General features: G+C 43.7%; 1 protein-coding gene across 7 annotated transcripts in view; it reads right to left on the bottom strand.

Annotated features, from left to right (window-relative positions):
* Nucleotides 1-16,601, bottom strand: part of RUFY3 (RUN and FYVE domain containing 3) — an 83,397-nt gene that overhangs the window by 30,398 nt on the left and 36,398 nt on the right. For all 7 annotated transcript variants that reach the window (XM_054029760.1, XM_054029763.1, XM_054029764.1 and 4 more), the window contains 4 exons: nucleotides 9,639-9,812; nucleotides 5,690-5,807; nucleotides 2,946-3,047; nucleotides 969-1,092 (listed from right to left, as the gene is read on the bottom strand). In XM_054029760.1, the coding sequence (XP_053885735.1) occupies nucleotides 969-1,092; nucleotides 2,946-3,047; nucleotides 5,690-5,807; nucleotides 9,639-9,812 (518 nt within the window). The remainder of the gene's footprint in view (nucleotides 1-968; nucleotides 1,093-2,945; nucleotides 3,048-5,689; nucleotides 5,808-9,638; nucleotides 9,813-16,601) is intronic.

Raw genomic sequence — 16,601 nt, 5'->3', positions numbered from 1 at the left:
ACAAAGGAAGATTTTAGTATTTTACATATGGCTGTATAACTCTTCCTAAATATTACTCTTTTTACCTACACAATTTCAGTGTCACTGGTGTGTTTGTAAATCATAAGAAATGCATTGATCTTATAATCTAGGATAAATCCATTATACCAACCATCTACCCAGAACTGATAAAAACAAGGATGAGCTCAAGTAGAAGGTCAAGTTGCTACCCTTTGCAATGTAAGTGGAGTATTGGAAGGAGGGAACGACAGCAGATCTTGATCAACACACTCCTATACACACCAGCTACATAAGCTGAATCAGACATGCTTGTTAACTTACTTCCCTTTTGTTATCAGCTATAAACTATTTCCTGACATACGCTTTTCGAAAAACTAATACTCCTGACCCCGGTCAGAGCAGCATTCCCCCCTTCTTTTCAGTTCTCTTCTCCAGCTTCATTTCTCAGTTTTCACTTCCTCCTCCTTTGCCATGCAGTAAGTTTCACTCTGCTGTTTGTGGCCTGTATGCAGATCACAATGAGGAGCAGCAGCAAAGAGAAACAGAAGGGATGGTCTCTCAGGCTGGTCATTTAAAAAAATAAATTAAAGGGAATAGAGGCAGTGGAACTCTGCACAGTAGGTAGCCGTGGAAAGTGTTCTGTCAGCACTTCTATGTAAAAAAAGATGTTACATCTAAATGTAGAAACCAAGTACAAAAGGTTCACCTCCGGTGGCAAATATTAAATAGGAGGAAGGTAGAAAAAAACAACAGAAAATGAGACACACACACTTTTTATCCTGCAAAACCCAGTGTCACTGTTTGGAACGAATACAATCCCAGAAGCAAATACTTACAGTATTCCCTTTGTTTAACTAATTGGTATAATCTAAAACTATACAATCAAAAACCAGCATAATTTTAGTGAGTGCAATTCATCCCAGAAATACTTATAACAGCTAGGTATTATGATTATTAATATCCAATACCTGTGAATCCAAGTCTTCTCCTTTCATGCAGAAGTTTGCATCAATGACATTCAACCCTACTAGGAGGCCAGCAATTATGTGACCTTCCTCTTCCATTATGAGAGCATTAGGCTCGTAAAATTCACTGCAAGATGCACCAAAAGAGACAGTAAGTGTTACATGACTAAAACCTTTAAAAAACAAGTTGGAGTTTGAAGAGACACTTACAGATAAATTGGCATGAGCTCTATTACCCACTACACTCCTGCCCTGTGATCTTCTAAGACAACAATAAAGTGTTAACACCTTCCCCTCGTACCTGATTAGATGGCTGGCAGCTAGTGGACAGTCTATACATCAGCTGTACATGGCTCTATCAACATACTGCTGCTCTGACCTGAGAGAGATCTAGAAAGGATCTAGACCTCTCAACTTGCTAAGCCATGAATGTGAGACAAAGGCCCAACACAAGGGAGGCTTGATAGCTCTGTAGGCATATCCTGCACATGGTAAGTTACTGCAGACAGGTCTCGGGTTTCCAGCTTTGACTGATGTAATATATCACTCATTTATTTTTCAAATTAAAAGCAAAAAAGAGTCATGAATGCTAAGCTAATATTAAACGTTTAAAAAGTTGCATATCCTAATTTTTCTCTGTTATAAACCTCCCCTCTGACAATAGACCACCCTACATTTTCCTAGTGGTAATTTCAAGCTTCTCCACCCCCACTCAAGATAACTGAAGGAATTAAAAAATGAATATTCATAAAGCCAAAAATACTAAAACCTCAAAGAAAAATAGGCATTCAATTACGCAATACTACTTAGCACTTTTCATCCATGGATCTCAAAGCACTTTGCAGAGTATCATTATTGCTGTGATGGGGTGACCGCATAGGCCTAATAGCGCCACAGCCTGTACCTGGAGGAAGAGCCAGGGAGCAGGGATCGATTGTCAACAGGCTCAGCTGGGAAGGAAGAGGCAGGGCCTACAAAGCCAGGAAGCTGGCAACAGATGGGGCTGGGCAGCTGGGAAAGGGCAGTCACTCCCTGGGAAGAGGGAGGAGTGTTTGGAGGCTGCAGAGGTCTATAGCCAGCATTGCTCCCTGAGAGGAGGGAGTGTGAAACTGGCAGACCCTGGGAGAAGGAAGGGGTGAGCCACAAGAGTAGGAAGCAGCCCAGGGAATACGCAGCAAGGTTGGGGACTGAGCAGATTTTGGCTGCGTGTTGTCGGGTTCCCTGGCTGGAAGCCGGAGTAGAGGGTGGGCCTGGGCTGTCCTACCCGCTGCTGGGGAAGTGGCACTAGAGAGGCAGTGAATGGGAAGACTGCCTGGGTCACTGTGGGAGTGACAGAGAATTGCAGGACTGTACCCCAGAAAGCGGGGGGAGAAGAGGAACGCTGAGTGACCTAGATGGAGGGCTGAGTCAAGAAGAGGACAACACTGAGGTTCCTGGAGAGAGAGAGGAGCTGCAGACCAGAGATGGATGGAGCGATGGCGTGCAAACCACAGAAGGGGCATCGACCTCGAGAGCTAATCCCCAGAGGGACCAGGAGGTAGTGCCACACGAGCAGTGAGTGGCGCACTCTGTGACAATTTCCACTTTATGGATGGGGAAATGGAGGTACAGAGAAGTGATGTGACTTGCCAAAAGCCCTGTGCCCTATCCACTGAACAACACTGCCTCCCCACTGTACAGATCCCTTACTCCAGTTACCTGTGTTACAGCACCTCTTTATAATAAATGAAATGTTTGGATCTTTTGCATGCTGTTATTACAACACTGGAAGAAAATGGCTTTTGCATCGCAAGCAGAAAGCTGAACAGTTCCCCATCCCTCAAAACAAGCTGTCCCAAACCAGAAGTACAAGTATAGCTGTTACTCCAGTGTTGCAGAGTAATAAAAATGCATTATAAAATGTCCTTGAGTGGACCTACAACACTTGAGGACAGAGAATGAAACGAAACTCTCAGATTCAAGAGAGAGAGAATTGCTCACCTGAGAAGATCCTTTCTGTTAATCAAAGCTTTCATGTATTCTGAAAGCTTCTTCTGCATTAAGGCCAGGCGAAGCCAGGCTCTTCCTCTACCCGCAGGCGTCCTACCAAAGCCCAGAAACAAAACAAAGAAATTACTCACATATTATAAACATATATATTCACACAAAGCTTGGATGTCTTACTCTGCTTGAAATCTCTGCAATCTACACATTATCTCAAAGTTGCAGCTTTCAGCAATTACTGTAGGTGGAAATTTAGGTATGAAACTGCAAGTGCCCACATACAGTGTTTATCCATGCAATCATTTGTCTTTTTCTTCTATTTCCCATCTTCCCTTTTTACTCCTCTTGGATGCGGTTTCTGCAGAGAGCTAGCAATACTTATCTAGACACAGATTATCGGAAACGTTCAGAGAAATCAAGTAATGGGGCATGGCTATAGAAATGGGTCAAATGCAATTGTTATACTAGGCAAGATAATAGAACAATTCAGCCACACTCATTCTGGACTATAATACAGTGTGGGTGCCCAAATCTCTCTCAAGTAGCCAATCCTCAGCCTGGTGAAGAGCTAAACAGGGGAGTTGGAGTACTGATTAAATATGGTTTTCTCAATGCTAGATGAAGTTCTGAACGTATCACACAAGAATGTTTTATGGTTCAGAGACTTAATCTTTCACACTTTCCTCCTTCCCCCATTTCGGCCAGCAAGTGGAACATACACGGTTTTAGAAACGTAGAAACTGACATGCTGGATCAGAGCAATGGCTCACCTAGTCTGATATGCTGTAGAGTAGCCAGTGGCCAATGCTTCAAAGGAAGGTGTAAATCCCCCGTATAAACAGTAGCATGATTAGAGGGAAATTATTTTTCACCTCCCAGCACTGAGGTCTTGGGTACACTGGCGCTGTACAGCGCTGCACCTTGCTGAGCTCAGGGGTGTGAAAACGCCCCCCCCCCCCCCCCGCCCCCAAGCGCAGCAAGTACAGCGCTGTAAAGCTATCCCCTCGGAGTGTAATCAGATTACACAGCTATCCCCGCCAGTGTAATCAAAGCCTGCAGCGCTGCAAGCTATTCCCCTCGGAGAGGTGGAGTACATACAGCGCTGCGAGAGCTCTCTCACAGCGCTGGCGGCGCGACTACACTTGTGCTTCACAGCGCTGCCGCGGCAGCACTGTGAAGTCTGGAGTGTAGCCAAGGCCTTAGTCAACTGGTTTGTATCACGAAGCATGTGGAAGACTTAATTTTCTTATTCCAGCTAGTGCAACCTAAGATATTTTTGTTATCCTTGTATGTTTTCTTTTTTAATGCTACAGTGCTCTGGGTCTTTGTAACATTTTGTGCCATCAGTTTACATGTGTACAAAGGTTGGAGTTTTTTGGTTAATCTGTTTTAATTTTGTCGCCTTTTAATTTTATTGTTCATCCCCTTGTTCTTTTATAAAAGGAAAGGGTAAATAATGCACCCTGATCCTACAAGCTGTACCATGCAGGCAGACTCCGTATAGAACTCCAGTGAAATCAGAGGGCATGAGGCTCTATCCACATGGAACAACTTTCAGGATTAGAGCCTCAGTTATGGATACAGGAGATCCTTTATATGATTTGTTATTTTATGTACCTGTGTCACGTTGCCTATTCATCTCCTCTCTGAACTAAGCGGTCTTAATACTTAGTTCCTCCACATGGGGCAGTTTTCCTACGCCTCTATTTATTTTTGTTGCACTTCTGTAGTTATTTTCTATTTCTGCTATATTCTTTTTCAAAAGGGGAAGCAAAACTGAACACAGTATCTCAGGTTGCTATGAAATATAAAGGTACTTTATTTCCAGAACTATTCTGTCTCCCTCATGCAATCTAACATCTTGTTTGCCTTTTGGGTCACTACCAAGTCTTCCTTTTATTTAAAATAAAAGAAAAGGATTTTAACAAAAAGTCAATCAACCTCTATCTCCAGTGTTCCAAGATATCACAGAAAATTCCTATCTAATGTTCTCCCTCTTTTTTCAATCCCTCCCTCTTTAATGCCACTTTTCTTGAGCTAGAGTGAAAGAGATTCAATAAGGCCTGGTTTTGGTCCCTCCACATATCATCATTCATTTATTGCCAGTACTAAGCGTGCAGTTGTTCAGGAAGCCCCCTTGCTCTTTTATAAAGAGAAAACATCCTCTCCAACACTAATTCCTTTGCTTGTTTTGGTTAGAAGCTGCAGATAAAGACCTATTAATTGCTTTCACTTTTATCTCTTAGTTACAATTAAACCCTACAGCATTGAGTCAATTTTGGATTGTATTATCAGAGACATAGCATGCAAGTCACGGAGGTGACAGTACTGCTTTACTCAGCGCTGGTTAGGCCTCAGCTGGAGTACTATGTCCAATTCTGGTCACCAACATATAGAAAAGATTCAGAGGCGAGTGACAAAGATGAAGATGATCAAAGGGATGGAATGGAAGCCATATGAACAAAGGCTGAAAGAACTGGGTATGTTTCACTTGGAGGTTTTCAAAAGGAGGCTGGAGCCATCTGTCTTGGATGGTTTAGACACAACAAATCCTGCATCTTGGCAGGGGGTTAGACTAGATAATCCTTGCGGTCCCTTCTAACCCGATGGTTCTATGATTCTGCCTGGAAAGCAACAGATCAGGGGACAGGCCTACACTGCAATAAAACACCTGTGGCTGACATGGGCCAGCCGCGAGCGTTTTACTGAAGAAGCGTAGACATACCCAGGATTTCACTTACTTAAGCCCCGGCAGATCTTTAACACTTGCTGTGATCTCTCCAGCTTCAGGAACAAGCTTCTCTACCAGCTCCAGAGCTCCCCAAAACGACTTATTTTGTCCCAGAAAAGTCTTCTTGGCTAGAACAAGAAGATATAAATAGACCATTAGTTTCTCTTGCATCTGTACTGTCTTAAATACATTCTCAAATTTGTTCAAAGTGGAACTAAAAGCAGAAGTGAGACTGACCCAGGGTGTCTGGCCCAGTAAATGAAGCAGGACCAGCTCTCCTATGCTAGCACAGGGGCTGCATTTGGCAAATTAAGGAGGGCAAGGTGACACCTGGGGGCTGTAAGGTCAGGGAAAGCCCTGGTGAGAATCATTCAGGAGAGGGTCTCTCAGGAAAGCTGCAGAGAGCAGAAAGCTTTCTGAAGGCCCTCCCTGGGAAGAGACTGTATGTTTGGGATCTGGGAGAAGGCTGAAGGTGGGAGAGCAACAAGAGGGGTTTGCTGGCTGGTGTCCTCAAGCCAGAGAGCCAGCACTGGAAGAGGCTGAAGGCAGAAGCAAGAAGCAGAGGGAGTTTCCTGCTGGCTCTAAGCTGGAGAAGACTGATGGCAGGGTTGCACATCAGCTGGAAGGGCTGTGCAGCTTATCCACTGACACCTCCAGGACCAGAGACCTGGATCCAGAGGAGCCATGACAGGGCCGGGGGAGTAAGAGATGTTCCCAGCACAGAGGCTGTGAGGGTTCCCACCAGGAAGAGCAGGGCTGCACAACAACTGGAAGGGCTGTGCTGGAGAGCCAAGGCTTGGGGAAGGACGCTGGAGCTGTATATTAAATGTACCATCTGAACTATGCTGGGGAAATCTGGGCAATGGTTGTGGGACCTTGGTTATGATTTATGTTCATGGAACTTCTGTAATAAATGAACCCCACAAGGACTATCTTTATACTTCGGAGGACTCCGTAGACTATTTCTGGGGACTGTGGGGGGGTGAGGGGAAGAAACTGAGGCAGGTGTGCCAGTCATGCCACAATCTGCTACAGGAGGGTGCTCCAGTCCAGACCTCTAGAAAGTTCTGGTTTCAGAATTATTACTGACAATGCTCTCCTGCAATTTATATTTAACTTCCTGTAAACAGCTGGGTTCAGGGATAGATTCAGAACCAGAAAATTATACTTACTACTTGCCCAGTGTGTGACTGATTGCTTTTTATGTCTTCACGCATAGAAGATATTGCTATCAGTATGTATAAGGACACTGCACTTGCTCAGGGCTTGAAACAGACACTTCCTAAGCAAAGGCAGATACCAAATATGGTACTTAGGGGCCCACCTGCGAGAGCCAGAACAACATATAGGTGAGCACCCTAGCCTCTTCACTAATAGCAGCTGCTGGGCTAGAATTTCTATCAGGATGCTGTCATGGGCCTCTCTTCTGGGTGTGGGGTGGCATCATCTGTCAGATCAGCTTCATGCTAGTAAGTAACAACTCCATCCCTTCTAGCTACTGGAAGCTGTCTCTTTACTCTCCTGTTCAGCCTCCAACACTCCTTCACAAGGGTAGGGTCTTCACGTCTCTACCCCTCCCATAGCCTCTCCCCAACACCTGCCTCCACCCTTGCGCATAGCTTTCTCAAGCAGCAACAGCATGAAATCAATTTGGTTGACAATTCCACAACTATTCATAGGATTCTGAACAGCAGCAGTGCAACTGATCCAAAATTTGTTAATGCCAAAGCTATGGACAGCACTCGATTCAAGGAAGCCATCTTTTTGCAAAGTTGGGTAGACAACACTTATTGTTTGGATGGTTATTTTCAAAACCTAACTAGTTTGTTTCTGTTTCTAACTTGAAAGCAGAAGTTAATAGCGTAGACATCCACACTCATTATGGAAATTTTTTCTCTCACTACTGATGGGACAAGTTAATTTTTCTAAACCTGCACTGTAGCCCCACTTTGTAATGCTGATGTTCTTTTTCTGTTCTAAAAAAGGAAAACTAATCCCCCAAGCATACTGCGACTATAGCCAGCATAAGAATTACTAATTCAATAAGTACTACTGTAAACCACTAAAATAGCTTTGCAGGAGGTACTTATAGAAGCTGCAGGGAATTTACACAACCTCCTGTCTGTTTAACATTTGATTAGGTATACAGATTATAAAGTCAAATACACACTGCTTGCCCATTTTGAAAAGTGGACTTCAGGTTTAAGCCACAGAACCCTGAAGTTTACAAAGGTAACAAAACTAATGAGAAACGCTCATAGTCTACAGTAAGCAAGAGGAACAATACTACATTTCTAATGCATGAGGAGGAACAGAGTTAGGGCATCATAAGTTTGCTGAGAAAGTAATTTTCTCACCAATCATTCAGCCACAGTTCCTAGTCAATTGTATTCAATCCACAATGAACAAAATTGATGTAAAAATTACAAGAATCTGTAAAAGACAACCCTACACACTCCATACAGATGATTATGCCCATGAGCAGATTTTTTCAATTTATGTCATCACAGGTCAAAGGAAATCAAATGGACTGACTTTGTTCATCGTTCCAAGATCATATTTAAATCAGACCAGAGGATGAGCCTCCCAGCGTTACAGTCTTTTCTGTGCAACTCCCTCCATGAAAGGGAAGTCAAAATCCCTCTCCTATTTATTTTCAGAATTCTTAAGTCTTTTCTGTTGGGGTCATTTTAGCTAAGATTTTTTTTAATCCAATGATCATTCAACTCATGTAATGTACTTAAAGTGCTCACTTAAAATAATACAGTGTGCTTGTAGTGCATAATGTTGGCTTTTAAGGCCAAACTGCCAACTAGGCATGTAATTTTGGATTTGTGCATATATACACCTACATGCACGCACAGTGATGTTCCACTATGCAAACCTGGCCCACACAAAATTGTGTACACACCTTCGAAGATTTGGGATTTAGGTTTTGGAAAAAGGAAATTTAAACAGTGGCTTGAAAAATACATCACTAGCCCAAAGGTTTCTCCAACGTTAAGAGAAAAAAGACCTACATACACCACATAACACAACACATCCGTGTTGGTTCCTTTGAGGAGTACAAGTTCTTTGGCTTGGTGCATGAATAAAATTTATTCTTTTATCAGGTGCTGGAATCTACTGTGTCAGATCCTCAGCGCTTCAACGGGGACAAGAGGACTTTAAAGCTGCCTTGCACCAGCAGCTGAGGATTCTCCTAACTGTGGGCTGATGTAGCCAGTCCAACATCAGCCGTTTCTGGCCCTGCTGGCATGGTGGGTGGTCTGGAGCACAATGCATGTGAGCAGTCATGACTGGCAGAACAGTCCCTTGGGAATGGGCATTCACTGGCATCAGTTAGAGCAGTCTTGAAGCTAGTCAAACTTGCAATGGAGATTGGCTCAGCCCTGGCAGTACCTAGGTTCAGAGGGGCAAAAAGTTAGTGTAAAGCCACCTAAGAATCCTTGTCCCCCTTGTGGCTGCGTATACCCCAGGTATGCTAGAGCAGCAGTTCATTTTATTTTATGTACTACAAGGACTCTATAGACATACCAAAACTCCATAGCACAGGACAGTCTGAAGTCACTTTAATTTACACCATGTCTTTGTAGGACATCTGTCCTTATGCTTCTTAAAAGGTCAATTTTTTCATTATTATTACTAGAATAAATAGCTGATGGGAACGAATGCCTCTGGCATTCACCATAACAACATCAATCATGACTGATTAATTACCACATAGGATGCAATGTATAATTCCAAAGGGATTGTACTATTATTTACCTATAAAACTGGTACATCATTTTAAGAGCATTGCTTAAGAAAAATGTAGCAATGTAGCAGCTGTCTTTTATTTAGTCTGATTTGGAAGGTAAAATTAAAAAGTTAGATTTTGAAAACGACGATCCTTGGCGTTCATACCCCCCACACACAACGCAGAGAAGTCAGATAGGCATTTACAGGCACATTCTTACCTTTCAAGCCATGTTTAAGGCAGTGTTCCATCACTACGAAGAACTGCTGAAGAGGTGCATAGTCAGAATCTAGTGTTCTGCCCAGATTAAGGGCTGATTCAATCAACCCCTTTATACTCAGTTTAGCCATATTCATCAGGTTCATGCGTTCATTAGCCATGAGATAATTAGGATCTATAAGAAATCAAAAGACAGCATTTGGTAACAAGAGTTATTTAAAGTACAGGGTATCATCTTTCTATTTCCTTGGTCTTCAAAACTAAGGAATTTAAGGGCTACATTTTTCAAGTGGCAGTGGCCCAGTTTAATCTTAGCCACACCATTCAGGCCTTTTGTTAGGGAAAATGTTCTCTATCAGAATTGACCAAAGGCTTTTTAAAAAAAACTTTATTGGCAAAGTTGGAAAACTATATACAGGAAGATAACCAGGCATATGCTGAAGCTGCCCTGATATTTAATTAGTTAAATGAACCTTAAAAGGAACAGTGTTGGAAGACATTCATTAATAGTTTACTTAATGTCTTATAATGCATTACGGAATGTCATGGCAGCCTCACTTGCCCTAAGGACTCATGTAATCTGGCAGGAGGTTGTACCTTTGTTGCATCCAGAAAAGAATGAATAGAAGGAGGGCAGGCAATTAAATGCCAAGAGTACTTTGCTCCTCTCCCAAAGACAAGGAACTCTAAATTCAATTCAGAAACTATAAGTGACACACATATAGGAGAATGAATCTTTTTGAAAAAGCAAAATATTGTACATACAAAAACAAAATATGAACAGCAAGGCCTCTGGGTGGTACTGTGCTGATCCTTCAAGTTCTAGTTTGAGCCCACGTAGAATAATCAAAAGCACCACACAGTTGAGACTTAAGAGAATTGTTTAAAATTTAAAAAGCCTGTTTGCTCTGAGCACTACTGATATTTGCAAACATGCTCCTCTTCCTCTTAAGGATTTATCCACCAATTTATCATCCTCTGTCTTGTCTCCCATCTCCAACTCTGATGTCTTCTTGTTAATTCAACTGCAACACACCCCAAACTGAGTTGCTTCCCACTCAGAACTCTTTCCATCACACCGATGTTACTAACATGCATCCTTCTTGTGACCACCAACTAGTCAAACTGCAATTAATTTCTGATGCCTCCTTTCCATCCCCACTTCATTCAGGACTTTTATTTTATCTTATAACCAAAGACAGTTCCAGAACAGCCTTCCAAGGGGAGCAGTGGGGGCAAAAAACCAAACTGGTTTCAAAACTGAGTTTGGTAAGTTTATGGAGGAAATGGTATGATGTGACTGCCTACAATGGCATGTGGCCCATTGATGACTGCCACTAGCAAAAATCCCCAACTGGTGGCAATGGGACCTAGAAGGGGAGGGCTCTGAGTTACTACAGAGGATTCTTTCCCAGGTATCTGCCTGGTGGGTCTTGCCCACATGCTCAGGGCATAACTGATAACCATATTTGAGGTCAGAAAAGAATTATCCCCAGGTCAGATTGGCAGAGATCCTGAGGTTTTTTTGCCTTCCTCTGCAGCATGGGTCTTTTGCGAGCTTAAACTAGTGTAAATGGTGGATTTTCTGTAACTTGAAGTCTTTAAACCATGATTTGATGACTTCAGTAACTCAGCCAGAGGCTAGGGGTCTATCACAGGAGTGGGTGGGTGAGGTTCTGTGGCCAGCGATGTGCAGAAGGCCAGACTAGATGATCACGTGGTCCCTTCTGACCATAACGTCTATGAGATGGATTCTCCTCTCACTGCTAGAACGAGAGTATGGACAAATTATTTCCCACCTCAACTACTAAAACTTCCTATTTTCAGGCCTCTCCTCCTTCCAGCCCATCCAAAATGCCAATTCAAACAGTATCATTTTTTGTCACTCTGCCCATCTCTTTAGAGCACCATTCCCACTATAATCTTTAAATAAATAAATAAATAAATAAATAAATAAAAGCAGCCAGGGAGCCTACGTATGACATGACTGTCCCCTGACAAGGATGAAAAGTTGCCACGTACCACTACGCAGGAAATCTGGATTGCTAAAGTGTTAGCCCATATATGGGTTTCAGTCCTGTCTACAGTATTACATTCACTATTGTAACTGGGTCCCTCAATTGTTATATTTTAGCACAGATAGTGCCTTAATAGGGGGGAAAGCAATCACGTGTTGCACAACTCCTTTCCTGCCAACATCACTTCCTTGATGAGCTCTTACACTCTCCCTTCCAGCTGCCTACTTTCCACCCATTGACTACTCCTTTGTGTCTCTGCCTTCTTACATACTGTTCCTTTCACTTGGAACTGAGTGCCAACTAACGTATGTCCCTAAGCACTTTTCTTTCCTGCTTCAAAACGTTCCTGGAAATACATCTTTTCTGCAAAGCTTTCCAGCTGTAATGTCAACCACCACTGTGTGTGTTCAGATTTGAATTGTACTCTCATTATTTTAGACTAAAAGCTCCCCAGGGCAAGGGATTCCATTCTTTGTAAGGCACATTCTACCTGTTATAAAGCTCTACGTGCACAAGGGGTGGGTCTACACAGCAACTAGACATCCGCGGCTGGCCCTGCCAGTTGATTTGGGCTCACGGGGCTTGGCCTACAGGGCTGTTTCTTTGCTGTGTAGACTTCTGGGCTCAGGCTGGAGCTCAGGCTTGAGGACACTACCAGGTGGGAGGGTCCTAGAGCCCAGGCTCCAGCCCAAACCTGGAAGCCTACACTGCAATGAAACAGCCCCGTGAGCCTGAGTCAGCTGGCACTGGCCAGCCACGGGTTCTTCATTGCAGTGTAGACATACCCTTTACCACTTCGTATGCAATCTGCCCATTCACCACATTTGTTAGTAGATTTAGTAGACCTAGTGGCAGAAATGACTGAGGATCACTAAGTGTCTATACTGAATGGTATTCTGCCCTACAGAAGCATGCACATATTCAGCAAGCAAGTGAAGAAAACAAATATTTGAAACTGAAGCAAGATTATATATTTCTATACTTAAATACCTGACAGCTGCTCAGCTCCTTATGGTGATGGAAGCTATTTAAGTATCTGGATAGAAAAACCCTAAGCAATAGTAACATAATCCAAAACACTATTTCCTCTCTTATAATGCATATCATTAATATTCCAAATTACAAATTTCATGCTACATTTACTTCAAAAGGAAGAGGAAATCGGAGGGGAAAACCATATTTCACATTTTCCCCTTAACCAGTGGATAACGACAGGAACAAAAATTCAATATGAATTCACCACAACACACCAAAGTAATCTATGCACTTCCAGGAGTGTTGGTATGGAACAGGCCTGTTAATGAAAGAGCAAATGTATCTTTCATGTTATCTAGTGTGAAAGGCTCTGCTCCCCCATAGGTGCTGCCTAGTGATCAGGCGTTACAGGCGCTCTTCTGTCTTGGTGCCCCGCTCTTGATAGTAGCTCCAGCCCTGCAGTAGTCTGCCCCCTTCTGAGGCTCAGACTTCTGGCTGGGCCACAAGTTGCGTCTATGTCTTCCGGAGTATGTAAAGAATCCAACAAACACTAGTTCTGGTGACCAACAAGGGGCGTCAGGCTTCACCTGGCCGAATTCCCAGAGGCGGGACTCTCTAGATTGTGGGGTCTTCTGGTCCTCAGTCTCTAGTATCAGGAAGAGACTTTTTTCCTCCAGCCCCATAGGGGTGGGTAGGGGAACCTGAGCCTACCCTCTCCCCCGGGTTCCAATCTCCAAAGGTAGGTCACTGAGTCCTGCACTCTGGAGTTCCACGCAACAGGGAACAGCAAAGACACGTAAAACAAAATAAATCAAGAAGTCTTCAACTTAGCAAATATCTAGTCCTTTTCCTTCAGCAAGTTGGGCAGACCATCAGTAGAGAGGAGCTCTGGCAGCTGGGTCGCCCACAGTGCTCCTTTTGCAGAGTTCAGAGCAAAGGTCACCTCCACTGGCTTCCTGCAAGTGAGCTACTCTGCTCCCCTTTTAAGCTCCTCCACCAGCTGGTGCATGCCTTGCAGGTGTGACGTGGGCCCAGAGCAGCCTCCTTGGCCCCTTCCTCTCCAGTGTGGGATTGTACACCTCATCAGACCTAATAACTCCATTCATTCAGAATGTTAAGAATTTTTTTTGTTTTTTTCTTAACATTAAGGATTAGCAGATCTCACTCCAATTCCCAGTGGACACTGCTATAAGTACTAACTGACCCTTACTGCAAAACAGTAATTGAATGGGCATAGGAACCAAATTACCTCTTTACCCTAAGAGATGTTCTCTTCATGTCAGGGCTGAATTACACCTATGAACTGGGGAGGATATATATGCACTGCCATTTCCTGTACTGGACCTGTTTTGTGGGTAGAAGGCTTCATAGCTGACACTTTTCACAAGTATTAAATTTACACACACAAAAGGGAAAAGCAGCTATTCTAATGTACCTCACACACCACCAGACATGCACTATTTTTCCTCACTATTGTTACTTCCATCAAAATTATTTTCTAAAGGGAGCAAATCTTAGTAGAAACACTTGGCAGCCTCCAATCCAGGCATCAGGACCACAAATCCAAATGCCAACTAAGAACATTAAGAGACTACCAGCACAACCCCAACACTGACTGTCTACAAACGTTTCACAGACTCTCTGCAGAACATTAACATGCCTAAAAACAAAGCCACATATCTGAAAATATTTTTCAGTCTGTGGCCTTCCTTATTTTGGATGGATCGATGCAGTCTTGAGCTTCCCAAATCGAAGGGAAGTGTTAGTGATGTCAGAAATAAAGAACGGTTACTTACCCAACAGTAACTGTGATTCTTCAAGATGTTGCGGTCAGTACACATCCCACTGTATGTGTGCATGAGCCTCGTGCATGCACGTCCAGAATTTGTTTTGAATAGCACTGTCCATCAGGATCAAGGATGTGCCCTTGTGTCTCCTTGTTATCCCATAGAGGGCATAAAGGACAGGATGGCCATTATCCTCGGTTCCCTTGCAATTCAGAGCCTGTGTTGCTAAGGCCTCCTAACAGTGGGGTTGGGGGCAGGCCACATGATCTACACCAGAGCATGTCATGCTGATATTGTGGACCTTGAGAGAGTTAAATTCCAGTCCCACCAGTTTCAGCAGCAGTATATAGTCTAGGGTCTTTAATACTGCAGGCCTCTACTGCATCCATATTGTTTTGCAATGCCCATATGGAAAAATCTTTTCCATTTTGAAGAGTACATCTTCGTCATGGAAGGTTCCTGCTTTGTATGAGCATGTCCAGAAAGCAGTCTTTGTCAATAGTGCTCAACTAGTCAACATCCAAGCCATCAGGTCTGGTTGCAAGATCTGACCTTGGCTCTGAGAGGCTATGTCTGGGCAGGTTGGGAGGTATGAGAGGCTAGATGATCACAGTGGTCCTTTTTGGCTTTATAAATCTATGAATCTGCACGAGATCTGACAGCCAAGAACGTTTCAGCCGGTAAGACGCTATCAGAATGACCGTAGCCTAATCCAGTCGGATCTTTGATATTATCCTAGGGAAATCATAGGAAGGCGAATGAATCCTCAAGACCACCAAAGGTGAAAGGCATCTAGTAATGAGCCCGACCTCACGCCTCTTTGAATCAATAGTTTGAGCATTTGGTGTTGCCTTCTGTGGCAAACAAATCTATTACAAGAATCCCCCCACTGACAAAATATTAGCTTTTATGATGGACTTCTGCAGTGACCAGTCATGGTTGGCCACTGCATGCCTGCTCAGGAAGCCTGCTGAGTCACTGCTGACCCCTGGGAAGTATAGTGTCAGTGGTCCTTTCTCAGCACCGTCTTTCTAGGCTAGTTTTCAGTGTTGCTGGTCTGCTAGCCGGGGTACTGGACAACGCTAGATTGCCTGTTAGCAGGATTCTAAAGTTAATCTCCTCAGGGTTCAACAAGTCCTTAATTGATTGTTCCAGAAAATGGAGCTTCAGTCTCACATCTCTTGATACATGCATCCTTGCAGAGAAACAACAAGCACACCAAACATCCATTTGGTATATGCGACTCTCCTAAACAGAAGATACACCTGCTACATCCATCTTTTAGAGGGTTGACGGGGCTTGAAGCTCAGTCTGCCATGTCAAGAAGTCCTGCACAGGGACAGTCTGTACTTTGGGAGGAAGGGAGTGTCTAATAGTCAACACACAGTCCAGACAGGTTAATATGCATCACAACAGTTGTAAGTCAAGATAACCAGAATAGTCCTGGATGTTTTCAGAAAATTTGAGACAGTTTAGCCAAAGCTAGGAACTAGCACCTCAGACACTCACCAGGTTCCATCTCTCTGCCATGGGCAGTAATAGGGAACGGAGGTGTGCATGTGTGCACAATTATCTTGACCTTTATGCCCTGATGGGGAGCACAAAGAAGCATGGGGTGCATGCGTGGCCCTGATGGACACTACTATTAAACTCTGGTCTCACACGCACATGCACTGAAGTTGGCTTCACACTGACATACTAACATTTATGCAAATTCTCAAACAGATACATAAATTACAACTTTCTATAACCTCTCTGGAGGCTAAGGTTTGGTCCACACTGGGGTGGGGGATCGAGCTAGGAAACGCAACTTCAGCTACGAGAATAGCGTAGCTGAAGTCGACGTTTCCTAGATCGAACTAAGTTTACTTACTGCGGGTCCACGTGGCGCAGGCAAGCTCCCCCGTCGGCAGCGCTTCCTCCGGTCAGCGAGCAAGAGTTCCGCAGTCGACAGGGGGAGCACTTCTGGGATCGATCTCTACCCGCCGAATCAGGCGGGTAGTGTGGACCTAGCCTAAGACATGACTAATGTCTACTAGACTAACTGGATGAGAAGCTGGATGACAAAGGTAGCACAAAAACTGACACCACAATTAATCTAACCAATGAAGGCAATATCTAAGATTATTATTAGAGGCGAGCAGAACTAGAGAGAAACAGATCTGGTCTCATAACTGAAGTGTT

The sequence above is a fragment of the Malaclemys terrapin genome, chromosome 5, assembly GCF_027887155.1.
Source record: "Malaclemys terrapin pileata isolate rMalTer1 chromosome 5, rMalTer1.hap1, whole genome shotgun sequence".
Taxonomy (NCBI): Eukaryota; Metazoa; Chordata; order Testudines; family Emydidae; genus Malaclemys; species Malaclemys terrapin.
Note: the sequence above shows the minus strand (reverse complement) of the source record. Positions and strands in the feature narration are given on the sequence as shown.